Source organism: Antennarius striatus, chromosome 4 (genome assembly GCF_040054535.1).
Source record: "Antennarius striatus isolate MH-2024 chromosome 4, ASM4005453v1, whole genome shotgun sequence".
Lineage (NCBI taxonomy): Eukaryota > Metazoa > Chordata > Actinopteri > Lophiiformes > Antennariidae > Antennarius > Antennarius striatus.
This window is the reverse complement of record NC_090779.1, coordinates 13,572,501-13,599,289: the sequence shown is the minus strand read 5'-3', so window position 1 is coordinate 13,599,289 and position 26,789 is coordinate 13,572,501. Positions and strand designations below refer to the sequence as shown.

Below are 26,789 nucleotides of genomic sequence, written 5' to 3'. Positions count from 1 at the left end.
AAACATGTTACTGCAGACACGAGAGTCCAGTGTCGGTACTGTCTCGTGACTAGAGTCTATGCAATTTCCTCCGGGATTAATAAAGTATCTATCTATCTGTCTGTCTATCTATCTATCTATCTATCTATCTATCTATCTATCTATCTATCTATCTATCTATCTATCTATCTATCTATCTATCTATCTATCTATCTATCTATCTATCTATCTATCTATCTATCTATCTATCTATCTATCTATCTATCTATCTATCTATCTATCTATCTATCTATCTATCTATCTATCTATCTATCTATCTAGTCACAAGACAGTACCAACACTAGACTGTAGTCCCTAGACAGTACCGAAACTAGACTCTAGTCACTAGACAGTACCGACCCAAGACTCTAGTCACGAGACAGTACCGACACTATACTCTGGTCATTAGACAGTACCGACACGAGACTCTAGTCACGAGACAGTACCGACACTATACTCTAGTCACTAGACAGTACCGACACGAGACTCTAGTCACGAGACAGTACCGACACTATACTCTGGTCATTAGACAGTACAGAAACTAGACTCTAGTCACTAGACAGTACCGACCCTAGACTCTAGTCACGAGACAGTACCGACCCTAGACTCTAGTCATTAGACAGTACCGACACGAGACTCTAGTCACGAGACAGTACCGACCTTAGACTCTAGTCACTAGACAGTACCGACCCTAGACTCTAGTCACGAGACAGTACCGACACTATACTCTGGTCATTAGACAGTACCGAAACTATACTCTAGTCACTAGATAGTACCGACCCTAGACTCTAGTCATGAGACAGTACCGACACTATACTCTGGTCATTAGACAGTACCGACACGAGACTCTAGTCACGAGACAGTACCGACACTATACTCTAGTCACTAGACAGTACCGACACGAGACTCTAGTCACGAGACAGTACCGACACTATACTCTGGTCATTAGACAGTACCGACACGAGACTCTAGTCACGAGACAGTACCGACACTATACTCTAGTCACTAGACAGTACCCACACTAGACACTAGTCACTAGACAGTACCGACCCTAGACTCTAGTGACTAGACAGTACCGACCTTAGACTCTAGTCACTAGACAGTACCGACCCTAGACTCTAGTCACTAGGCAGTACCGACCCTAGACTCTAGTCACGAGACAGTACCGACACTATAGTCTAGTCACTAGACAGTACCGACCCTAGAGTGTAGTAACTAGACAGTACCGAAACAAGACTCTAGTCACTAGACAGTACCGACCCTAGACTCTAGTCACTAGACAGTACCAACCCTAGACTCTAGTCACTAGACAGTACTGAAGCTAGACTCTAGTGACTAGACCAGTGGTTCTTAACCTGGGTTCAATCGAACCCTAGGGGTTCTGTGAGTCGGTCTCAGGGCTTCGGCGGAGACGGAGGTCATGTACTGTATAACGGAACGTGATGGGAGTCAGCATTCTGCATGATTTGCAATTTCAAGTTGAGCAACTCTAGTCTCGCACTGGCAAAAATAGAGGAACACTTCCTTGGGCTGCATGGAAAACAAAAGAAACAGAATTTGCTGTGAAAATGACATAAGAGTAGCACTTGCCAAGGTGAAGCTACGCATATCTGAACTGGTCTCTCAATAACAACATAAGTCACACTGATTTGCAGGTAGGTCGTTTCATGTGAGTTGATGCACTGTCTTGGTTTTTTTCTTTGATAAAAGTGAAATTAATGCACAATTCATTACATACACCAGTAAAACATATACTTATGTCTTAGATTTGGAAAAAATATATATATATATATATATTTTTTTTTAGTAAAGAAGGGTTAGGTGAGTGAATATATGAAACGGGCAGGGTTCGGTACCTCCAACAAGGTTAAGAACCACTGCACTCGACAGGACCGACCCGTGTCATGTCCGGGGTAAACAATGCGAACTGCCGCTCTCCCTGCTCCGTGCGTCTGACGGAAGTGCTTAAGCCCCGCCCCCAGCCTGTCTCTCACGCACCCGTTACGTCTGACCGTAAAAAATAGAAACTTCCAAGATGGCCGAGGCCGTGGACTCCATGCATTTCGCAGGAAACAGCAAAACAATTTCCCCTAAACCCTTGATAGCTAAACGGCCACCGGAGAGCCGACCGCAGTCTTCCAGCGACATTTACCCGCCTCAGCCCAAGAAGGTCCGGGTAGAGGAGAAAGGCCTGAAGCACAGGAAACTGAACGGAGAGGCGTGCGCAGGGGAAAAACACAACGGGAAACAGAGTTGTGGGAGCCCAGCGAAATGGAGTTTCGGCCCGGCCAAGGCGAGCCACTCTGTCGGCTCGGCGGTGCCAGTTACTCCCGTTCGGAAAATCTTCAAAATCAGCAACTTCCTGGCCTCGCCACCCAAAGTGAAAAAGGCCAAGGAGAAGCGACACAAGGAGAAGGAGAAAGGCAGTGAAGCGCAGCGCAGCTCGGCGGCGGCTCTGGAGAGAGTGAGCCCAGCTAGCTGCCATACAAAGACAGAGAACGGCGACACGAAGGCGCTCCAGAGAGGTAGGACCGCACCGCACAGCCCACCTCCGCTGCCGGCCGCTGTCAGCCCGGTTTACCGTCAAATAAAACACTGTTAGTCAAACAGGGCTGCAATTTTAGGATTAATTAAATTATTACATAATTCCATGTTCCACAGGCCCCAGTATTTATTAGGCCCAGATGGTGATGTATACACGTGGAAATGTGTGTTTGTTCATCAGACAGTTTATGTCACAGCATTTTACTCATGTTTGCTCCACAGATCACCGACTGAAGGAGAAAGACAGAGACAAGAAGGAAAAGAATAAAGATTGGAAAAATTACAAGCTGCACCCTGTCCATGATGTTGCAAAAGAAAATGGGGACGTGGTTTCTCCACAGAAAGGTAGGAGTGACATGAAATGTTGACAAGTTTAGATCAAAATGCCTTTTTTTTTATTATTGAATTATACAAAGCTCCAATAATACACTGGTGGAGCCAGTGGTTAGGTAAGCTTTATTTAAGGTGTATAACTATCAGCAGTGTCATTAAATATGTGATTTATAGAGATATGTCAGACATTTCAGTGGAATATTCCATGAAGTTCATGAAACTATCAAACATAACCTCAATAAAATTCCTCTACTTTAAGGCAGACTGCAGATGTATTTAATTTATATGAATTTGTGATTAATTTCCTGTAACTGCTGATTCATTTTCACCTCAAATGATGCTCAAGATTGTGTTTAATTTATTAAAATGTTCAATCTTCCATCAAAGAATCAACGGAGAAGCCCAAGTCTGGTATAGAGGAAGATCTTCTGCTGAAGAAACTCAAAAAGAAGAAGAAAAAGAAGCACAAAGATGGTGAGAGAGTGAAGGAGAGGCACAGCCGACCCAAAATGTATCATCGCTCATGTCAGACAGTTTGTTCAGGAGTGTCTCTGGCGCTGCCTGAGTTCCTCAGTCGAATTAATGGGAACAACAGCAGCAGTCTACTCCACACCTCAGCAGCGTCACAACAACACCACCAGGATGCTTCTGTTATCGCCGCGACCACTGTCTCCATCTCCTCCATGGTCAGGGAAAGGCTTGGCTACAGCTCCCCTCTTCACTGCACTCCAATGCCTGGCCTGCCTGGCCTGGAGTTTGGGCACATGATCCATATCGAGCATCAGCCTAACGGAGGAGCATCTGTGGCCCACGCTTACATCGACCAGCTCTCCTGTTTGTCTCCGGCTGAGATGCAGCGCTTTGCCCAAGAGTTTGTAACCCTGTCATTCAGTGAGGATAAAGCCCAAGCTGCATGCTTTGTGATGGGAATCATCCATGGAGCTGCGTCCTACCTCCCAGACTTCCTGGAATACTTCTCCTATAAATTCCCCAATGCGCCAGTGAAAATGGAGGTGCTTGGAAAAAAGGACATAGAGACGACAACTATGGTCAACTTCCAGTCTCAGGTGAGATGAATGTGTTTTATATAACTTTTATTCAGTTGTGGTGAACACAGTGATGAGGTTTGTGAGTGTGAGAGCATGTTGGAACTGTCTCCTTTGATTCTTTGAAGTTACTTTATAGTCTGGAGGCGTGAGTAACACAGACTCGGCTTTCTCGACTGTAGACTTTTTTTTTTAGTTGTCTGTGTGACAGCCCTGGTCAACATTTTTAGTGGTGAGATCTATCCACTCAGCCTTCTGACAGTGTGTGTCTGAGTCGTCAGGTGGAGCACTAAGCCAAGTCACAGTCTGTCTAGACATTATGGTGTATTGGGAAACTTTAATATTGTAGCGCTTTAATAGTTATCATGGCATTCTCAGTTGTTGTTGTGTTTGCATGTCAGTGTCCAGAGGTAATGCTAAAGAAATTAAAGTTATCTTATGCAATGTAAAGGTGACTGCATCAAAGTCTGCATTCAGGTTAACTACTTTGTAGAAGGAAAGAAAGAAATTTCTACTTTATTGTCCCCAACGGGGAAATTGTCTTTTCACTCATGCGGTGCATATACATGCAATTAGTTGGACTTTTGCATAAAATACAATATTGTGTACAGTCCCCTGAAACAAAAACACATTACACTAGGGGCCTGTAAGCATGCAATTAGTTTTACAGTAGGGGGAGGCAGAGTGACAGCAGCGACCTTGTGGTGCATCCAACTGAGCTGCTCATAAGGAGGACGGTGCCTTGCTCAAGGGCGCCTCGGCAGTGACCGGGAGGTGAGCTGACACCTCCCACTGTCAGCTCACACTCTGAGGATGGCTGAGTGGGAATCAAACCGCCGATCTCTGATCATAGAAGGCCCACTCTACCACTGAGCCACTGCTGCCCCAAGTTCTAGTTGGTGTTTATTGTTTTAAGTTTGTGACTTCTTAATAATTTCACCTCGGACACTAAATTTATGAAAACACAACACATGTTATGTTGTCTTGATTGTTTATTTGTCCTTATGTATAAAAACATGGCATGGGCTAATTCGAAAAGAAATAATACGGTGTTTGGATATTCATCAGAAAATAAAATTTAAACACAGGTTATCCTCAGATCAGCTGTTTCTCAACCTAACTTTATCAAGTTTTTTTTTAAATTTCCAAAAACCCATGCGAGTAATCAGATCCATCTGAAACAATTACTATAATAATGATAGCAGTTTTTTCCCAAAAAATTTTTTTTTCAGGTCCTTTCAAAAAATCTATAAATGGCCGAGGTTTGCAGGATGGGAAATTGATCTGGTTGAATTCAGTCAGATGGTGCAGCAGGCAGTCGGTAGTTTATATTTTTGTCCGGTAGGAATAGTCTAGGCAAAGAAAAAGTGACCACAAGGAGTAGATAACTTCATTCATTCATCTTAAATCGCTTCATCCACTGTGGCGAGTCGCGGGGAGTAGATAACTCAATAAAATTATTTTTTTTCTTCAAAATAACTGATCTGTTCATATTTGAACTTCATGCACAGGTGCATGGTTCACTACTGCACTTCATTCTATTTTGGTTTTCAGAAAAATTCCACCTGTCTTTTGATTAATACTTCCAATAGAGATGTATTTGAAATGGATGGGGTATTTTTTTGGCCTGGCCGTGGCTCGCGTCGCCCTGGCGGCCCATCAGACCTGTACAACTACAGGCAAAATGCTGTGTAGTGATGGAGACGAAAATCTTACCTGTCTACAGATCATAGTGTTTATTTTCGAAAATTCTATGCACCCAACAGAGTTAGATTATTAACTAACATCACCTGCAAAGGCTGGTCTTGAAATTTCTTCTTTGGCAATTTAGGAATGGAGTTCAAACACCAAATACATCCATGAATCCTGTTACATACTGAGAAAAAGTTTCAGACACTGATTTTTTATGTTTTTGCTTTGTATCTCTTTAAACTGGGTGAAATCTAACAAAAAAAATCATCGTAAACCAAAGGTAACTTTAGTAAACAAATGTACTTGCTTGCTATTTTTCATGCCTTTTTAAATTGAAATGGAGAATCATTATCGAATTAAAAAAACAAACTAAACTATGGCAAACAAATGGTGTTGTCAAAGTTAAAATGTGTTCTAGTCTAAGTAAAACTTACAAGTAAACATTGAGTAATATTTTGTATGACTGTATCTTCAAATAGTGAATACAAGTTTTCAGTTGTTGAATCTCACATTCATACCTGCATAAAGTAGGATAGAAGTAAAGATAGTTCAGCTTGAACTGTTGACTTCAGTGTATTTTTGTAGGTAAACTGAAAAGAAGATTTTGCCCTCAGAAGCACCAGAATGCAGGAAAACAACCCCATTTTGTAAAAAATTTCCCGGGGGAAGCCCCCCCCCGGACCCCGCCCCTGTGGGAGGTATACCCTCCACACACACTCACGACGAGCGTGGTTTTGCACCCCCCAACAACTGAAAACTTGCATTCACTATGTGAAAATACAGTCATACAAAATATTACTCAGTGTTTACTTGTAAGTTTTACTTAGACTAGAAGACATTTTAACCATGACTTAGACACTTTGATTTTAATAAACTTGATTCTTGGTATTACTCAATGTACTTGTAAGTTTTACTTGCTATTATAGCAAGCCGCTGTCTTGGACAAAGAATGTGGCTTTTTTTTGGCTCACTCAATTCTTTTACACTGAGCCACAGTGGCTTAGTCATACTACCTCCTAGTGCAAAGCCCAGCAAGGAACTACAGGCCTGTCCTACCTTAGTAAAATGCAATGTTCATGGCTCTACTATTTCAAAGACACTTGGCTAAAATGACATCCTTTGGAGAATGTTGAGGTGAAAGCCTCTGCTGGCCCAGAAGAACGTTATGGCTTGTTTGAATTTCATAATGTTTCACATCTATGGCACTAAGAGGTTTTTGGAGAAAATGGTATTGAGCTGAACATTCCGTCAGTTGAAGTGTTTGGATTGCCGGTCCTGTTACATCTGATATGAACTGCACACAGTATTCCACTATAGAGCACCGACAGTCAAGCGTGGATTTGTGAGCGTAATGCTGGGATGCTTTGATGCTTCAGAGCCGCAATAAATTTTCAAAATCGAAAATCCTGCTGTCTAGGAGGATATCAGATCATTAGTCTGTTGAAGGTGAACTTCAAGAACTAGTGGGTAAGAAAGCATGACAGTGCCTTAAAGTAACAAAATTCAGGTTTTGGAGAAATTTTGTCAAAATCTGGTCCTGGACTTTTTCACATCATTATTAGTAGGATGATCACTGACATGGTGTCTAGTTTGCCATTTAATTTATTTTCCTCTTACCCTTGAACATGCTCTTAATTATTGAATTAGTGAGGGTCAGGAAACCTTAAAATAACAGGGACCCTTGCTGTGTGTTATTATCCTTGTGTGAGTGTTTTGTACTCAGATATTGCTTCAAATCGTCTGGCATGGTAATTGTCTTGTCCCAAATAAAATAGGGCATTACTTCCTGTTGCTGCTTTGAATGAAACCAAAATCAGTACAAGTGTCAGCATGTCGTCTTAATCCAGCCACTTAACATCATTTAATGGTGTTGACTGTGTTTTCCTTTCCCAGCACTCTGATCTCCTGTAGATTCTACATACATCTGAAGTCTCTGACATTCAAGTTAATGATGGAGAAATCTGTTCCGACACACAGACGTTCTGACTTTACAGTTACAACAATAAGACATTTTCACAGTGTGAAAACTGCACCTAGAAATCAATGTTAACCTGGTGGCAAGAACTGATACCCAATATTTGGTTATTTATTTTCATGTAAAACACTTTAAAACAAATGATCACTAAGAGAGGATGACTCAATATTACACATTATTTGTTCATGAAAACACTTTTAAGAAGTTATAGTACATAAAAGTTTGTTAACTAAGGAAAATAAAAGAAAACTAAGCTGGAAAAATCAATTCCACATGAAATATATATTAAGTTTAATAAAGGTATAACTGTTAAAGCAAGTCAGTTGTGTAAAGTACTCATTCTCATTAACAGTGGATATTACTGATTGCTGCTCTTCACCGTCCTTGGCTTGGAGAAATGTGTTACATAGGCAACGTAGTATGAGTGTTTTGAAACAGGAGGGCCATTTGAGGTTTTCATTCAGTCTGTCAAGTGTTCTTCCTGCTGCTTGTTCCTGGTCAGTTTTCAGCATAAGGAAAGTCTTGTCTTTTATTAGTCATTTCTTAAATTTAAAGATGCTTTTGGAAGCATCATGTTCATATTACCTTGCTGATTACTTAAGCAACATTATATTTAGTTCACAGTTTAAACATTCTAATCACGGTGCTGACCAGAAACATATTGTGAAGTATTGACAGCAAAAGCGAGATCAAAACACAGCACCAGTGCAGTTGCAGAAAATATTAAATGTCAGCCTTTCTGTATCCTGGAAGAAGAATCAAATGTCTTTATTTCTCCGGTGCATCATTACTTCATCATTACTTCATCATTACTGACACATTCATTCAAATAGTCCAGGGTTTTTGGTGACAGAAGTAGAGACAGAGGTCTAACAGGAGGCGGACACTTTTCAGAGCAGTGCCCCACAGAGGCTCCCAAATGCAAAGGAATTTTTCAAATGAAAGAATATTTGACAACATTTGGCACATAAAAAATATTGGTAACACAAATGCTTTAGACAAGAATCACAAGATAATTTTAAGTGAAACTGTGATTAAAATAAATCGAACTAGGAGGAAATAAAGACCAATATCTTCAAAAATGTCAACTGTAGATTGATGCTGAGCAAACAGACGACACAGATTTTACTGCAGCAGATGAGAACATTTCTTTAATGGTGGACATATAGATGCAGACACTGCGATAAAATGTAATTCTATGGGGAAGTAATACACTTAAATGTAACCCTCTGGTTTTCATAACTATTGGTCCATAATGTTATTGTCTGGCGACAGGAAAGGATCCTCCAGAGAAGTGTGTGTCTGTTTGTTTATATCTGCTTCTCTGCAGTTCTGGATTTGTTATATATTTACTGTATTTCTTTGTTGAAGCCCTTCTAGTGCTGTGAATGTTCTTTGTCGAACATGTTTTTGTTTGGAATTAAAGTCATGAAAAGATACACGAAGGAATGAACTTCATGAAGATGGATTAACTAGTGGACATCTGTCACTGCAGCTTTGCACCCACAGTTCTTACTCTTTTTTGTCCTTGAGGACAAATCCTTGTTGGCTTTTTGGGTATCCAAAGTAATTTCTTGCTTCTCTTTGTCATCTCTTCTGTGGCATATGTGTGGTACTACCATTGAGCTGTCTGATGAGCAGTAATCAGGTAACATATTTCCTGTAAAAAGGGGGGGGATTATTATTATTTAGCTGCCGGGGTTTGAATCTCTTTGCATCTGTATGTCAGATTTCACAGTGATGACTGCAAACGTACTGTTCAGAACCACATGGCTTTGAAAGCTGCCCTCCTACTTGTGATTGCTTGTTCCAGCAGTTGTGTTGTTACAGGAGAATGGTGGACAAAATCAACACAGCGCAGATTCGTCAATTTGTGGTTGCCATGGCACCACAACAAAAGATGAACTTTGTCGTGGTGTTTGGTCACATATTAGCTTGACTTGATTTTATTGGCCTGGTGGTGTTCAGCACATCTTGAATACGTGACTGTTTTTAGAAATAAGAAATTGTGCATCGCTGTAAGGAGTTCAGGTTAAGCATGAGAGGTAGCGTCTGCATTTGTTTTCTTGACGTAATGTTTAAGCTAACTTTAAGGCTCAGTTCAAGAGCTGTCAGCATTCAATATTTTGCACTTTTGCCAGATAAAGTTCAGATTTTTTTGTCTGTGTTCCTTCTTGCAGGTGAAGCGGACGTATTCCCAGGGAACTTACCGTGCGGGGGCAATGCGTCAGGTCAGTCTGGTCGGAGCTGTTGATGAAGAGGTTGGAGACTACTTCCCTGAGTTCATCAGCATGTTAGAGGAATCTCCCTTTCTGGAGGTTAGTTTGTGCAAATGTAAACACTCCTACAGCCAGTTGACATGCAGATGCCTTTCTAGTTTCTCCCAGTATATGAATTATGCCAGGAATTATGCAACTCTGAAGCTTCTCATTCTGTTTATACAGCGAACTCTGCCTTGGGGAACGTTCTCTAGTCTGCGGCTGCAGAGCCCCACTGAAAGCGACGATGGCCCCATCATGTGGGTCAGACCTGGAGAACAGATGATCCCTATGGCAGACATGCCCAAATCACCTTTCAAAAGGAAAAGGTGGGCTGAATTATTGAATCAGTAAATGTTTGTGAGTGTGGGGGCATTGTGGAGTCATCATCATCCTTATTTTCTTCCCAAAAAAATTAGTCTAAAGTAAACTTGATATCGCCAGTAGCAGCATGTGTGTGTGTGTAAAGGTACACAAGCATCACATAGAGACATAATGAATGTTCTGAAACATTCTATTTCAGGTCCACCAATGAGATTAAGAACCTACAGTACCTGCCCAGAGCGAGTGAGCCCAGGGAAATGCTGTTTGAGGACCGAACGAGAGCCCATGCCGACCACATCGGTCAGGGGTTTGAGAGACAAACTACTGCTGCTGTGGGTGTGCTGAAGGCTGTGTGCTGCAGAGAGGAGTGAGTACCACAGTGAAATTTTTTTACTCTATCACACACACACACACACACACACGCACACTGTACATAGCACATTATTTGATCTCAAAATGTCGTTCATTGTTATTGTTTACTTGCATTCAGATCTTAACTCTTTCCACCAATTCCTTTAAAGCGCTTTTGCTTCTGCCCGGATCACCAAAGATGTTGTTTGTTTCCACGCTGGAGATTTCCCAGATGTGGTCATGAGGCTGCAGCTGGACCTCCACGAACCTCCACTCTCTCAGGTGGGTCTAATGTTGGATGCTTGGGTTGATGTATTTTTTGTTCAAACATCATTTACCTCTGTCCTCATCTAATTTTTTGGACTAATGGTAAATGAAGTAACCTGTCACACACAGGAAAAAGAAAATTGCTTGCAATGTTGAATCCAAGATCACTGTCACCAACCCCAGTCATGAATTCGATCTCATTGTTTTACCACTTTTCTTAAAAAAAAAAAAAACCTGCTTAGCACCACAATATCAAGATAAGGGACATAACCTAGCAATTAGTCTCTAAAGACAAATATTTTTCCAGGAGATAGTGGAGATCGGGAAAAAAATCAATTGTAGACTTAAATGAATTATGTTGCCCAATGTCTGCTGGTTGTGTCACTGTATACTAACAATTCTACTGTGTTCTATCCAAGGATTTGAATATTTGCTCTTTTAGCTGTAGGAAGACTCTATCTCATGTACTTCTGTGTCTTTGCCTCCTCAGTGTGTACAATGGATTGATGATGCCAAGCTCAACCAGCTAAGGAGAGAGGGGATCCGATACGCCCGCATTCAACTCTACCACGATGACATCTACTTCATACCTAGAGGAGTTGTCCACCAGTTCAAAACTGTGTCTGCTGTCTGTAGTCTGGCCTGGCATATCAGACTCAAACAGTATCACCAACAGGAAGAAAAGGAAGAGGAGGGGGTGAAGGAGAAGTGTGTATCAGCAGATGCAGTGAAAATTGAGCGAGAGGAGGAAGACGATGTGGTTGAGAGGAGGGAGTGTGACCCCGCTGTACAGACACTGGTGAAGCTGGAGGATGAGGAGACTGTAGGGAGGGAGGGGCCACCCTCACAAACTCCAGCACAGGTGTTTAAGGTGGAGGAGCAAGAAAACACGGTTGAGTTAAAGGAGTTGTCTGTGACACAGTCTCTAACATTCATAAAGAAAGAGAGAAATGAAGGTGTACTCCATCACACACTAATGGATCCTGAAGATGAGAAAGAGGATGAGAAAGGAGGGGTAGATGAAGACGCTGATGCATGCCGGACGCTGCAGAGTTGCCACGAGGAGGGTGGTGGGGACATTGCATCCTTTAAGTCACTACAGCATAATAGGAAAGAGAATAATGTCGAGGAAGATAGGCCACATAAGACAGTAGGACCAGGTCAAGGAGTAAAAGAGAAAACTAAAGATAACGGAACAAGCACTTACAGCACACCACACATAAAAAAGGAAAAAGAGAAAGTGAAAAGAGAGAAAGATGAAAAGGAGAGGGTCAAAGACAAGGAAAGGAAGGAAAAAGATAGGAGTAAAGACAAAGACAAAAAGGATAGGGGAAAAGATAGGGATAGAGAGAAGGACAAGATGAGAGAGTTGGAAAAAGTCAAGGGAGAAGGAGGAAGAGAGGGTAGCACATCGATGCAGCCGCTGACACAGACAAAGAAAAAAGAGGAAGAGGATTGGACGAGAGAGGGCTGCAAAGCCTCTCAGACGGTTTTGCCACAGAGAGACGAGAAGTGGGACTCAAAGGCACAACCCCACGTCAAGAGAGAGCACGATAAAGAAAGAGGAAGCATGCTGGGAGCAACTCACCTACGGCCAGTGAGAGAGGAGGCTCGAGACGCCTGCTTGCATAAACACAAGTCTTTACATGGGAAGAAGGAGAAAAGCGGACACAGGGAGGCCAACGCTGCAAGTACGCAGGCTGTGCAGCTAAAGTCAGGGCGAGAAGAAGGGAAGACGGGTGTTCCAAAACATGCAAACATTCAGGTAAAGAAAGAAGGAAAGAGAGATAAAGACATCAGCGGTAAGGAGGAGAGGAAAAAGTCTGCGTCTGGTCCCGGGCAACCGGAACACAAACCAACACGGACGCTGATCACATTTGACCTCTTTAAGCCCATGGAGGCTCACCAAACTCTGGCCCTTTCCTTCACAGACAGTCGGCTTAAGACCCACCATCACACTGACTCTCGGGGCTCGTCGTCGAAGCCTGGAGCTGACACTCGGACAGTTGTGCCCTCTAAAGGACCAAAAGTAAAGGACATGGTGCAGGGGAAGCCTGCCATGCCCCCACAGGACACTCGGTCACAGATGCACTCTTTGAAACAGCCTCTCAAAACACACACACCCCAAACACAGAAAGACTTCTTAATATGAATGTCTAGATGTCTTTAGAAGTCTTCTTTTTTCACCGTACAACTTACGCAGGAGCTTTGTTAAAGTATTTGAAAAACAGTCCACTAACTTCAGACATCAGCTGGTGCTTCTGGTTTGCAAAAAGAAGAAAAAGTCTGCTGTGAATTTGCTGAGACAGCAGCATTATTCCAATGATGTAGTGAAGAGGACGCACTCCCAAGTATTTTACCATTGCCTAAGAATGTAAGCTAAGTAGCTCACTTCACGTTTGTTAGCGAATGTACGTAGGTTCTATATAAAATGTTGTGACCCGTGTGTCAGTGCCTGTGCACTACTTGGCTTCGCTCTTCAAGCACCTATTTTAGGTACTGAACTAGCCAATCTGAAAACAACCGCTCTTACTCTCTGCTATAGGAAATTCTTCTCCACTGTTTTTGGACTTTGCAGCAAGTCTCCAAGCTCTTACTGAAATCTCTCACTTTGCCATGTTGCTTTAGTCAACACTCCGAAATTGGAGTAAGTAGTTGTTTTCAGACTGGACATTATTTGACTCACACAGGGCTGTAAATAATACTGTATGTACCAAAACTGTACAGTATAGATGTTATTAGCGCCAATGTGAGAAAATGTATACAGAAATTGCATATATTTTTTGTAAGACAAGTTTTATTTTCCATAGAACTTATTTATATCATTTAATGTCTGTTTTTATTTGAAACCAATGTATGTGGAAAATTATGTTGTAAATACATTTTATTTCCTAAGATAAGACTTGGTAGTGTGATTTATACTGATCAGAACCTCAATAAATGGTTCAAAAATATCGACTCTTCTGGATTTTATATCACATGGTCTCTTCTAAGCTTCTTGAAATAATACTGGGCCCGTTTCACAAATCAGGTTTAGTGGAAAACCTGGATAAGTCAGCCCTGAACTCAGGGAAAACCAGGGTTTTTGGTTTCACAAAGGGAGGTAACTTAACCCAGAGTTAGAGCAGTAACCCTGACCTTTTTCATGAAGCGAGGTAAACTGAACCCCTGGGTTTGTTACCACAGTAACAGTCTCTGAAGCTCTGAAGGGTTTCCTCTGACTCCGCCCCCTTTCACCGCCACTCGCGGGGCTTCATTTCGTGGTTCTGTCAGAGTTTGACCGACGTAAGGCTTTATAAATAACTATTGTAGAGGCAAACATGGCATGTCTCTTTGACGACGATCCCGTTCGTGAAGATTCAGCATTAATTCAGAGTATTAAATATTATTGTATAAGATGTCCCGTCATATCCAGACAGTTCTCTTTATGATCGGTAACAGTTCACGTCCCGATCCATCACACACACACACACACGACCTGATCCATCCTCACATCTGCAGCAGTGCTGTGTGTAGTGCTAGGGTCAGTTGTGTATTTTTTCTTTGCAAACGGTAGTTTTTCTATACAATGTGGGAGATGCTCAGTGCGCCTCGCCTTGAAACTTTTACCCCAGTTTTTCTATTTCCCTGGAGATAAACCCGTCAGAATCATCAAGGAGGAGTTCCACAGGATTGCAGGTGAATGATGTAGAAATCAGATAAATGAATTTCAAATGATATTCTCTTAATGACATTGGGATGCAACCTCAGAATTGGCTGCATGGATGGTATCCACATTCTCATCATACCTATCAAGGTAAATTTAAACTAACTACTGTTTGAACATGTTAAAAACTGCATCACAGATAAAATAACATCTGTCCAGATCATGTGTGATGCTGCAGACTACATTTCTGATGTGGAAGTCTGGGTCGGTTCCTGACCCACAGATGTATGATGAGTCTTACCTGAGCAGCAGACTGTAATGTGGTCAGTAACTTAAAGATTTCCGCAATAATTCACTTGTCTCCATCGGTTTATCCACTGTAATGAATCCACTAAACATTACAGGAGAGTTTGATGTTTTTTTGCTGGAGGACAGGGGTTACCAATGCCAACCGAGGCTGCTGACCCTTTATTCTGACCCAGACACTAAACAGAACTTCAACTGGGTTCACAGCAGGACGAGAGTCCGTGTAGAGATGAACATAGGCAGTGACATGCGGACAGGGGAGGCACGGCCTCATGGTAGGGGGGTTGGAGACCACTGCCTTAAAGCACTTATAAGCAGTACAATGCCACAGATATTGATGTAAGAACTAAAGCACTTTTTGGCTATTACTTTATCAAGGAAACCTTAAAAAGGAGATGTCAGCTCTTGATTTCAGTTCTTAGATAATATAGGTATATGCAATGGTATGAATTTTTCTCAACTGTTTTTGTAACGTGCATATGCCGATTAACTGATTTATTTACATAACATGAGGTAGCATGAAGCATGAAGTCACAATGTGTATCGTGTTAACACACAAGGAAGCTGTGAAGTTTCTAATAGTTTAACAGACGTGTTCCATCAGACATGTATAATCAGAACACCTCACAGTGTGTACTAGTGAGGGATGACACCTCCATACAGTCATGGCTACTTTCAGTTATTGTACATGTACATGTGTTCTCTGGTGGACTGCAGACTGACGGTGTAAAACAAAAAAACATTTACATCTATGGCACATAATGTACCAAAGTTTAATTTCTCGCCTTGCAGTATATGTCTGTATAATCCTCTAGTCTCATTTACAATTTTGTCCATTCCTGCAGACTTAACACAAAACAGAAGGCAGTAATGTGAATGCCATAACAATGAGGTGACTCCTTCTAAAGACACACGTTTAAAACCTTCACATGTAGTCCAATGATGCCAAAGAACTGTTTCTTATTATGGTGTGAAAAATGCACCAATAAACCATTCTTCATTGAGCCAGATTCAAATAGCAATGCTGCTTTAATGCTTTCCCCCCCAGTTTTCAAAAGTTACACCACAGTGTATATCTCTGTGCAGTCTAGTTCTGTGGTTGATATGCTTACACTTTATGGATACAGTGGATTTTATTATGACATTGACAAAGAAACATTTTCAGTGTTCTGGTCATTGATCCACGTGTTAAGATCAATATCCCTGATACTAATCCAGTGAATTAGTGTAGTGTATCTCAAACCAGAGATGCTCTTTAAATTTTACATCACATTGGGACTCCTGTGTCCTGTGGATTCCTTTGATTCAGTCCCTCCTGTAGTGGAAAACACTGTGCCCAAGCTCCACCAATGCCCCAGCCAGCAGCACCCACAGAGGGACACACACCACACTAACCCACATGTCTGTGAGCTTCTCCAGGTGAGAGCATAGTGTCAGACAAAAGGCCAGCTTCAGCAGCAGGGCTGTCAGGTACCACAATCTCTTCTTCAGGCTCTGTTCACCATCCCTAGGATCAAAGTCCGGTTTGCAGCGTCCCGCCATCTTCACTATCAGCAACAGGATGAGGATAATGTCAAAGGTCCAGACAGGGAGGAAGATGAGAAACCAGTTCCAGCTGATTTTGGAGTCCAGCTTAAGCACCAGCATGATGAGGAACATCAGGGCAAAGATCCAGGAGAGGAGCACTCGCTGTGCTAAGGACATCTTCATCTGTGGGGGGCCGGCAGAGAGCCAGCAGATCCCACACCCAGAGACTCAGGACCACCGACGAGGTGGCAGAGACGCTCGGTCCTGAAAACAAGGCGAATCATATTACAATTTATCATATTAACATTACCACTGAAATAAAGTTAACACTGCCGGGACGTGTGACTATCAGGTTCACATAGACGCTTCGACGTCTGATGACGTCATTAGTTTTGTTACTAAACACTTAGTACTGTTATATGATGCTAACGTTAGCTGCTGCTAACTTGTGGAAGCCAAACAACATCGTTGTTCATAAAAAGGTCTCTTACCGAGCTGGAAAAAACAGTCAAACTATTTGAAACAGCAACTCTTCTCCAAGAGGAAAGGCGTGTAAACAGTTCTCAAGAATTGATGTAAACGCATCCCGATCTTTTCGGCAGGAAGGAGCATTTCGTCGCTACTTAGCTGTTCCGGCTGCTCTTCCGGTAACAGCGTCTGAAAGCTTCCGGTCCAGCTTCACAAAACAAAAGAGATTGTTTACCGTAGTACCACACGGTTTCCGGCAGTCTTTTTCAAAACAAAAGCACACTTTTATCAAATACAGTACTGTAATCTATTTTACTTTGTATAGAATAGATAAATCTATCTGCAAACAAGGGTCACAGATAGACTGACAGCTCTGACAGAATCTAGTAGCTGGATGTCGACTAAAGAATTTAATTAAAATGAAGACATAACTTTTAGTTTAAACAAATTTGAAATTTATACAATTGTCGCTGGGGTTCTTATTACAGCTCACTGAATGGTTAAGGTAAATCCAGCTGTAGATCCTCCTCCTCCCTGACATCCACTCAACACAATTTTCTTTTCGGCTGTTCATAAATATTATATTCATAATAAATCAAATGTTTAACATATAAACAAATTTTAAATACTATCCAAATTTATTTGATTTTACTGGGATAGTATAACAAATTAATACAAAGTACAACTCTGCAGACATCATAGATTGTCAAAAAAGTGAAGTACAAAATCCTTGAGGTAAAACATTTTTTGAAAAAGTTCAGTTAAAAAGCCCTTATTAAAATTCATTTAAAGGTAAAATCTCATTTTACACTATCTACTGTCTAAAAACCAACAATTCACTTTTATTTACAATTAGTGGTGGTGCAAAATACAGTGTGTGAGACGACATTCAACCAGAATATTCATATGTTTGTCAACTGTAAACAATAAACATGTATTCCTCAAACTCCTGCTTTATACAGCTAATACAGAGAAGCAAATTCAGTCACAAGATGAGAATTCAGCATCCGAAGTGAATGACTACCGCTGGCAGTTAAAGCATTTCAACAATCCATGTTTTCATTTTACATTACACAAAAGTGAGAGCAGTTACTTACTGCCGAAAGGGCGACAACAAATTGTAAACAGAAAAAATAAAACATATGTTCAAAATACACATATGCAAAACGAATTCATGATAAATATGTAAAGTTTCTGCCATTTTTCCATGAAAATGGTGGTTCTAATAGTCTTCCCCATGTAAAAGCCAGCAATTTTGGTAATTTATTTGATTTATACAGTGGATGGTTGTCTGTGTGTTAAGCATTAACAGAGTGATCCCAATTTCAAATTTCTAAGTGGATTAAAAAAAATCAAATCAATGAAGTCCAAAACCAGATTGTTTTAATGGTCCAACTCTTAATAAAAATGTATACAAATGTGTTTTTGGGGTATTCTTTTGTACTGTGTATAAATACACATTCATTGTTCATTGAGTATTAATGTACTCCATATCAATGGTGTCAATAATCATCCAAACCAAGAAACATGTCAGTGCAATCATGTAAATCATTGATATGTTTTAGTAATTTTTGGACACAGAATGACGTCTGTAGTGCAGAGGAATAAGATGTATCATGGTTTAGCTACAGAGGCAATGGTTGTTAATGAGATAAATGAATTACTCATTTTGGTTTCTGGTTTTCATAGCATTTGTTGTCAATAAGAAAAAGACTTATCTGACTTTGTTTGACAAAAAGCTTTGATGAAGTCACAACCATCGTGTCCTCAAGTTGACAGCCTTGTAAAAACTTGGGAGTAGGATTTGCTTTGCATTTGTTGTCAGTGAAAGCACTTGGACTCTTCATAGAAAATAATCGTACTTCAGTAAGAAAGGACGATGTTAACCTTGAAATGAGATGTAGATTTCTGTTATCTGTTCCCCTACCAGACCTACTGGGAGCTGTGGGGCTCTGCTCCTAAAGACAACAGCTACACGGTACTCTGTCTGCTCTCACGACTGTACCCCATGGCCTCTGAGGAGTGAGGTGGGAAATCAATAAATATCCCATCTGAGTCGGAGTCTGCTGATTCTAGTACTTGTCCGATTATGGTTTCAGGGCTGGATGATTCACTGGGTGGTGTGGAGGATGCACCTTTACTGAGATCAGTCATTGTTGTTGTGGCCTCAGTGCCATGGAGAGCTCCTGAGGAATGAAGGGGAAGGATGGATGGAGATAAAAGAGGCAAGTCCATGGCACTCGCTCCTGCCTGCACAATACCTGTGAATGAGATGGTAATGATATTTTATTTTGTCGTAATTACCAACATGAGACAACTTAATCTGTTTCATACCATTAAACTGAGAGACCACACAAAGCCTGTTGGAGGAAGGGCCAGTCAGGTCAGGTCCTGTGGATAGGTCAGCATATGTGAGTCCTTGTTCCTCAAGGCATGATGAGATCTCACAGGCTGAGTGACGCCGAATCCCTCCACTGCCCACAGAGCTGGCATCTGGGTCGTACTCAGCCACTGGGGTCAGCAGCAGAGGGATATTGTAGCTTTTTGATCGCACAACAGGATTTTTGGATGGTTGATCCACAGGTTTGGGCCATGGTAAACACTTCTCTGAAAGACAAGAGGAAAAGTAGGGAAAATGTTGGAAACTTTATTCCACTCGCTTAACACGAAACGTTATTATGCTGCCCTTAGGTTTACATCCCCACCATCTCACCCAGAACACAGCAATGTGCCTCAGCGCCATCTCCGGAGTAAAGCCCGTGGGTGCCCAGGTAGGGCGACACCACCTTCTGGACAAGAGTCTCCAAATTCAGGTAGTCCTCATTCACTCCACGTGACTCATGGACCCCCTAACACAGAGACAATCTGTTATCTGGAACAAGTTGTTCTGTCCTGTTCAGGCAATCGAAATGATAATAAGCAATAATTTTGATAATCATTTCAGTCATTTATAAAATAAAACTGATAACCATTTTCTTCTTGTTCTTTCTGCAACTTTTCCTCTTTGAGAAGTTGGTACGTTTTGTGGTCTTTAGTGCTTTTTATAAATGTAGTTGAGCCACTAATCAATAAGAAACAATTACATGATACAATTAAAAAATATTCTCAATGTGAATAAACAACAAATGGATGCTGTGGCATCAGAATCCAGTAAAAGTATACAAGTAGTGTGAGACTTTAATTTGTGTTATTTCCAACATGTTGACCAAACATTGATAAGAAATCCAGAAATAAATTGGAATAATGAAAACAGTCATTGGATGCTAACTTTATTGGATGCAAACTAATATTGCTTGATTACAAGTTGAATCTTTTGGTGAAAAATATATATTTATTTATTAAGTGATTTATTTAATTTTCATTTCTTTCAGTATTTCAAAGTCAGGACGATGATGAAAAAAAGACACTTGTTTATGGTCTCTTAAGGTGGTTTAACTCGTGCATAAACTAATGTGGGCCAGTCTCATAAACATGAATGGTACCATTTTGTCTGGATGTGAACAGGAAAAGTTGCTTCATAGGGACTTGGTGTCTGCAGGCCTACCTGGAGAATAAGCAGCATCTGCGTGACAGAGGGGGGGACACGGGCCCGAGGCCGAGACAGAGCGTCCTCCAACTTGACACTCAGGACTATTGTGTTCCTGAAGTGAAGCAGAGCTAGCTGTCGGACAGAGGGCTCCTTACCCTGCACATAGCAACAAAAAAATACAGACAATAGTGGAACTGAGCAATAACAACCATCATCTAGTTGGGATATTTAAAATTGTTCAAACTAAGCAGCAAAGTTAAATGGAAACTTTCTGACTCTTAAGACGGTAGCATACCTGTACCGGATGAAAGATGGCCTGCAGCATGGAGAGAACATCGCAGAAGAAGAAGTCCCAGGTCTCTGCCAGGGAGTCCAGTAACTTCTGACCTGTTTCAGTCACACAGATAAAACAGACAATGCATTAAAGCTTAATCAACTGGTACAAACTACTAGAAAACATATTGGGACTATTCATCCTCACACCTTCATAGAACCTGATTTTGTCCCGTAGAATCACCATGCCTTTTGTGAGTAGTTGGTTCTGTGTAATACAGGGAAAAGAAGCCATTAAACATTAAGATTAAATTCACTACCAATCTACAGCACATTAAAGAAAAATATAAATATGTGTGTAGCTTATATATCTGAATGACGTCTATTACCTGAAGGTATTCTGTGAAGAAGGACCCCAGCTCAGTCTTCAACAGATGTCTGAGGAATCATATGATTAACAGAGTAATCACATTACACCATTATTTGACATCTTCTAATTTCTCTACCGAATGTTTCACGAGGATTTCTGCATTTTACTACATGTAACTTTGTGATTGTGTGACACAAAACACAGGATGTCATGACCTGCATTATAACCTAGCTTCCTGTGTTTTCCAAGCCGTGTTGGTTTACTGGTGTAATGGAGGCTGATGTGATAGAAGTGATGGTCTGGTTTAGAAAGATAATGAGATATCTGACATGAGCACATGACTCCCACAGGCTTGTATACAACACTCTATGATACAAACAAACTCATCAATAGATATAATATGTTTCCTCTGTTTGTGTGAATGGTGGCATCTGTTTGTACGGCTGTCAAAACGTACCGTACACCTTCATTCAAGATGTATAGTTCATTATCTGCCAAACCCTTCCTCTGGAAGACTGCTATCACAGCGTTGTGGATACTGCAGCAAAACACACACACACACACACGCACACGCACACGCACACGCACACACACACACACACACACACACACACACACACAAAGTGTTCTGCATGCAGGTACATTTAAACTGCATTTTCTACACCTTGGTTATATTTGGTTTACCTGTTCCAGGTGGCGTTAGCTCCAGCCCTCTTCTGCTTCTCCCCCCTTTCCTCAGGTGAACTTTTCTCACTCTTTCCCAACTCGCTGAGGCTGGGGGAGCTCATCAACTTCAGTCGGTGCAGAGTCCTCATTGGTGCGATATGTAAGAAGAGGAGAGGAACAGAGTGCGAACTAAGTACTGGACACGAGAGAAAGAAGGTCAGGCTATGAGCTGACCTACAGAGACACAGAGAAGAAACACAAGGAGGGAGCTGGAGGCAGAAGGGAACATAAGCAGTGTGAGTCTGAAGGATAGAGTGCACAAAGGGAAAATACGCAATGACAATATAAAGAGCGGCTGGTGACAAGGGAGTAGAGAAGTAGGACAGAATGATGCATGCTAAGAGCGGGGCATCACGTTAAGAGCAGGATGGGTGGAGCCGAGGCGGGGAGGAGCGCCGCCTCAGGTCTCACATGTGGAGGAAACAATAGCACATGCACTGATGGGGGCAAACTCCTCTTCCTCCACTGCCTCCCTTTTAGCACAATACAACCATTGATGCAAACAAATATTTATGCAGAGCACAGAATGCCAGGGGAACTGCAGGGTAGGCAGACTGAAGTAGCAGGGGCTTTGTCGGGTTTGTCACCAAACGACGTGGAGGCGGATGAGGAAGTCATTTGGATCATTCACAACAACAGAGAGGAAGCAATGACACAATGTCAGATCGTAAAGAACATTTTCCTGCTTGACCATCTTCAACACAGATAACAAAAGTAAAGCCATGGTGTGTGTGTGTGAGGCAACAGCCTGACAGACCTGACCTCTGAAGATGATAACAATGCTGTTATTTCAGAGCTTAAACTTTCAGTTTCTTGTTTTCATATCAACTCTTTGAATCCACCCAGAATTCAAGACTTTTTTTCTTAAGACGAGAAGACCGACACCCCTTATATCTCCGCTAAATATTAAATGATAAGTACCAGCTGATTAGCTTAATTTATTACCGGATGGAAATGCGAGCCTAGCCTCATCCAATGGTAAACAAAAGGAGGGTTATAAGTTACTCTGTTTTTGTGAATTCTTGCTCTGCCACCATGAATGATCCGGTGGAGATTTTAGGAAGTCACTGCACCTGTCAGAGTATTAACACGACACACAGCACCCATAAACCACATGGGGCTTCATAAAAAGGCCACATATAACATGTTTATTAGTGGATTACAGAAGCGTTGGAAGGCCGGTTTATATATAGAGCAGGATGTAAGTGAACAAAAGTAAGCTACTGTAAAATATCATAACCCAAAATATCTGTAGGTAAAAAAGGGTTTTTCAAAACAATGTCTTCCAGGAAAAGCTTGAAAGTGTCTTGAAGCTGAAGTCCAGTTGACTTAATTCAATGCTGAGACCTACAAACGCCACAGGACACAACCTCGGTACTTACACCAATGACTTTTCTCACTTCAGAACGATCACAATTCTAACTTGCCTTCATAAAGAAACTGAAATGAAGGAACAAATGCTTTCACTGACTGCTAAAAACTAGCACTTTGACGAAGAACAAGAAGTGAGTTGAAGCCCACGCAATCCAGAAACTCTGCTGACAGCACAGCAGTAAATAAAAGACCCCCCCTTCCACACCCACGTAAACTGATAAGATGCACAAACAAAGGAATTAATTGATCAAGGATCCCAGCAGGAGATTCGTTATCGTAATATTACGGAGAATTGCAGCCAAACATCGGTTGAAATCCTTTACAGGGAGACAGTGGGATTTTTGTGAATACTAATCAATATTTAATGCACTCCCCGCTGAGCCTTACCTCCTGATAGGATGCTCGCTGTTGCTGTCCATGTCTGGGCTGGGGGGTGGAGCCGAGAAGGTGCTGAAGTTGAGTGACAGGGGTCGGGAGGAGGGCCGGGAGGCATGCCTCCGTCGGAGTCCATCAAGCATCTGAAGACGAGGTCAGCGGTGGATTGTTAGGAGAACCACACAAACACATGGGGCCCCCACAAGAATACTGGAACAGGGGGCCACAAACAACTTCTCACAGTGGCCCTTACAAGTATAACCCTTCCTTCTGACATCTTTATTTTCATAAAGGTGAAGAAGCAGCGCCTCAATGAACAGCGTTCTCTGTCATGTCTTTCTTTCTGTTATGTTGTGATATGTGTGATTCTCTTTTAATAGTAAAGTAAGTGTTTGAATATGTGTATTTTTACTATATTGAATATGTATTTTACTGCTTTTTATACATCATGGCCAGGGGACTTTAGATGAAAACTGGCCTTCTGGCTAATTCTGGCTTTTTTAACCATGTATAATCATGTGTTTTATGAAATTGCATTGTCCCCTTCGAATAAACTAAACTAAACAGAAAAACTTTATTTAAGATGTGTTTGGCTGGTTTTCCTCTTTGAGTTAGCTGCTGACCGTTACAAGTTGCTTTAATAATCTTCCTGTTGCGCATCACACTGATTCATCATCACTAAAGTCACCCCCCCATCCTGTCCAACCGTCTTGTGTTTTTACACAAATGTCTAACGATGCTTCCCTAACCCTAGCCCAACACCCCCATCACCTCCAACACCCCAACTCTAGGATCACCACTGGAGAGGATACATAAAGAAAAAATGATTGTTAAACGTCAATGAGACAAAGGGCTCAACATCAGTGAAAGACCAGACCCTGTCAGCGATGACCCCCCACCCCCCACCCCGACCCATGAACCCCCAGACAGTGGATGAAATGTGGGAGCGCCACAACTCACCGATGGACCGGTGAGAGTCGTTCCACACCTGTGTTCACCCAGCTGGGTGGTTTGTTTCATTCAGTTGTTTCAACACACTGGAATCACAGCCCCACCCACGCCCCCCTCACCACAGACACACACCTCAGCACAGAAAGGGGAAATGCGTGTGTGAGCATGCACACTGTGATGTGTGTGTGTGTGTGTGTGTGACACACTATTCCTGTAACAGTCATTATCCTCCCCCCTGGAGGATGGCATTCTGTAGCAGAGCTTCTGGGTGTCCCCCCCGTACAGACTGTACACAGTGAAGCACCATCCTCTGGCCAGAGGGGGGAACGACAGTCTGGGCTGTTACACCCCCCCCCCCCCAGACAAAGACAACACAGCCCTTCACCGCCACCCTGCATGCGAATGATAAATTTATCCTGGCGCGTCTCCGGGGGGGGGAGGGGGGTCTGGCCTTCCTTTGGTTTTATTAGAGGGGAGATCACATCTCCAGTCGACCCCCCCAATACACACACACACACACACACACACACACACACACACACAGACACACACACACCAACCACGCCAGTCTGGCTGTTCCTGCCTTTGTTCACCCCCTCCTCCTCCTCGTCTTCGGGGCGACTATCGAATCGATTCCACTCTGAATTTCAGGTACCCCCCCCCCCCCGAGGCCTGTTTCTATCCTGCTGTACTGCGTCTGTGGCGGATCACCGACATATGGTACCGGCTCGGTCGCATCCTACCGAGTGGACCAGCGGCCAGTCGTGCGTACGTGGACGTTTTTATTTCCCAACATGTGTGTGTGGACGCGACAATGAGGAGGAGAAGGAGACCACTGGAACCAGTGAGCAACACGAGGATCCAGTGAGGAGGAGACGGGGGGAGGAGGATGATCCGGGCGCGTCGGTCTGTCCTCCTGCGGGGAAAAACTGAAGCATATCGGAGCCAAAGTTGGTGGATGACATGCGTCCGCCGCTGCGCGCACTCACCGTGCCTTCTGCCCCTGACGCGCTGCTCCTGACGGGGTGAACGGATCATGTAGTACTAACGGGAAAGCCTTCCCCGCCCGGGTTCATCGGCGGCTCGTTCCTCTGCTGATCCCCCGACCCGCTGCGCACCTACACGGGCATCAGGGTCCGGGCTGATGACGCGTCCGACCGGCGGTGCAATGGAGGGCTTCTCATTCATGAAGCATGCACGGCCGCTCGATCGCTCCCTCTCCCTCCCTCTCTCTCTCTCTCCCTCTCTCCCTCTCTCTCTCCCTCCTTTTCTCTCTCTCTCTCTCTCTCTCTCTCTCTCTCTCTCTCTCTCTCTCTCTCTCTCTCTGGCTCGACTCCGCTTTGTTTTGACGAGATGCAAAAGAGAACCTGGCCGCGGACACGAGCAGCACGTGTACGCGCGTGGTGCTTCTATGCAAAAAAAAGAGAGTGAGAGAGAGAGAGAGAGAGAGAGAGAGAGTGAGAGAGAGAGAGAGAGAGGGAGGGAGAGAGAGAGAGAGAGAGGGAGGGAGAGAGAGAGAGAGAGAGAGAGAGAGAGAGAAAGAGAGAGAGAGAGAGAGAGAGAGAGAGAGAGAGAGAGAGAAAGAGAGAGAGGAGAGAGAGAGAGAGGAGAGAGAGAGAGAGAGAGAGAGAGAGGAGAGAGAGAGAGAGAGGAGAGAGAGAGAGGAGAGAGAGAGAGAGAGAGAGAGAGGGAGAGAGAGAGAGAGGAGAGAGAGAGAGAGAGAGAGGGGAGGGAGAGAGAGAGAGAGAGAGAGGATCACTGTCATTCACCAGGAAAACAATAACACGAGCATCGCCTTCCTGTGCGCACGACGCGCACACGTTTTTTAGGAGCATGTAAACACAACCACGGTAGAATAACAATAATGATTTTAATAATTATAATAATATTAATAATAGTAGTAATAATAATAATAATAATAAGGTATGATGTGTTTTCCTCACATGGTAGAGCAGTGGGACACAGGTGGGCAGAGGGCATCGGCAGCTGGAGCAGCTGCTTTGCTCTACTGTTTACACACGGCTCTGTAAACTGAGTGGGAGGCAGTCACGGCAGCCCTGACCCCAATCTATGTCGTTTACACAGGGGAGAGGTCCGTGGGAGTGGGGGGGGGGGGGGGTTGGGGGGGGGTCTTGCTATCTGTTAAAGCAGGCGAGATATTTTTTTTGCAAATGATATCATGTTTCCTTTTGTTGTGATGGAAATGACTTGGATTTATGTGAAAAATCTCAGGTTTTAAAAATCAGTGTATTTTAGTGACCACTTCCAAGTGGGAGTTGCGAGTTTGTACTTGGGGCAAAATACAGTCCTATCAAATGTTAATTATCACATTTAACTCCTCAACTAAGGGCCGCTGTTTTCCAGATTTTGCCATATACCATCCTGTGGCTGTTATGTAACAATCCAACAATGTAATTTTCTGCTTAAATTTATCGT

At 42.7% G+C, this 26,789-nt stretch overlaps 3 protein-coding genes across 3 annotated transcripts; 1 reads left to right on the top strand and 2 right to left on the bottom strand.

The window, feature by feature from the left end:
• Positions 1–1,879: 1,879 nt before the first annotated feature.
• LOC137594424 (lysine-specific demethylase RSBN1L-like) lies at positions 1,880–13,752 on the top strand. The gene is made up of 8 exons (XM_068313880.1): positions 1,880–2,543; positions 2,785–2,907; positions 3,283–3,962; positions 9,789–9,926; positions 10,053–10,195; positions 10,390–10,557; positions 10,712–10,823; positions 11,299–13,752. Exons 1-8 carry the CDS (start codon positions 2,054–2,056, stop codon positions 12,958–12,960), a joined length of 3,516 nt encoding a protein of 1,171 aa, XP_068169981.1. The 5' UTR covers positions 1,880–2,053; the 3' UTR covers positions 12,961–13,752.
• Positions 13,753–14,955: 1,203 nt separating this feature from the next.
• Positions 14,956–17,388, bottom strand: tmem60 (transmembrane protein 60). The gene is made up of 2 exons (XM_068313181.1): positions 16,779–17,388; positions 14,956–16,551 (listed from the first exon to the last, which is right to left on the bottom strand). Exon 2 carries the CDS (start codon positions 16,468–16,470, stop codon positions 16,066–16,068), a length of 405 nt encoding a protein of 134 aa, XP_068169282.1. The 5' UTR covers positions 16,471–16,551; positions 16,779–17,388; the 3' UTR covers positions 14,956–16,065.
• A 138-nt stretch (positions 17,389–17,526) lies between these two features.
• prr5a (proline rich 5a (renal)) lies at positions 17,527–25,596 on the bottom strand. The gene is made up of 11 exons (XM_068313180.1): positions 25,343–25,596; positions 23,415–23,545; positions 21,612–21,737; positions 21,385–21,465; positions 20,947–20,995; positions 20,768–20,825; positions 20,580–20,671; positions 20,300–20,440; positions 19,469–19,604; positions 19,090–19,362; positions 17,527–19,016 (listed from the first exon to the last, which is right to left on the bottom strand). Exons 2-11 carry the CDS (start codon positions 23,543–23,545, stop codon positions 18,727–18,729), a joined length of 1,377 nt encoding a protein of 458 aa, XP_068169281.1. The 5' UTR covers positions 25,343–25,596; the 3' UTR covers positions 17,527–18,726.
• Between the last annotated feature and the right edge of the window lie 1,193 nt (positions 25,597–26,789).

Excerpts from the sequence above, each read along its gene's own strand:
- LOC137594424 (XM_068313880.1), top strand. The coding sequence starts at position 2,054 with ATGGCCGAGGCCGTGGACTCCATGCATTTCGCAGGAAACAGCAAAACA. Across the intron at positions 2,544-2,784 it reads CACGAAGGCGCTCCAGAGAG|ATCACCGACTGAAGGAGAAA; the intron begins GTAGGACCGCAC and ends TTTGCTCCACAG. Across the intron at positions 10,824-11,298 it reads ACGAACCTCCACTCTCTCAG|TGTGTACAATGGATTGATGA; the intron begins GTGGGTCTAATG and ends TTGCCTCCTCAG.
- tmem60 (XM_068313181.1), bottom strand. The coding sequence starts at position 16,470 with ATGAAGATGTCCTTAGCACAGCGAGTGCTCCTCTCCTGGATCTTTGCC.
- prr5a (XM_068313180.1), bottom strand. The coding sequence starts at position 23,545 with ATGCTTGATGGACTCCGACGGAGGCATGCCTCCCGGCCCTCCTCCCGA. Across the intron at positions 21,738-23,414 it reads AGCGAGCATCCTATCAGGAG|GACTCTGCACCGACTGAAGT; the intron begins GTAAGGCTCAGC and ends CGCACCAATGAG. Across the intron at positions 20,441-20,579 it reads CCATCTTTCATCCGGTACAG|GGTAAGGAGCCCTCTGTCCG; the intron begins GTATGCTACCGT and ends TGCTATGTGCAG.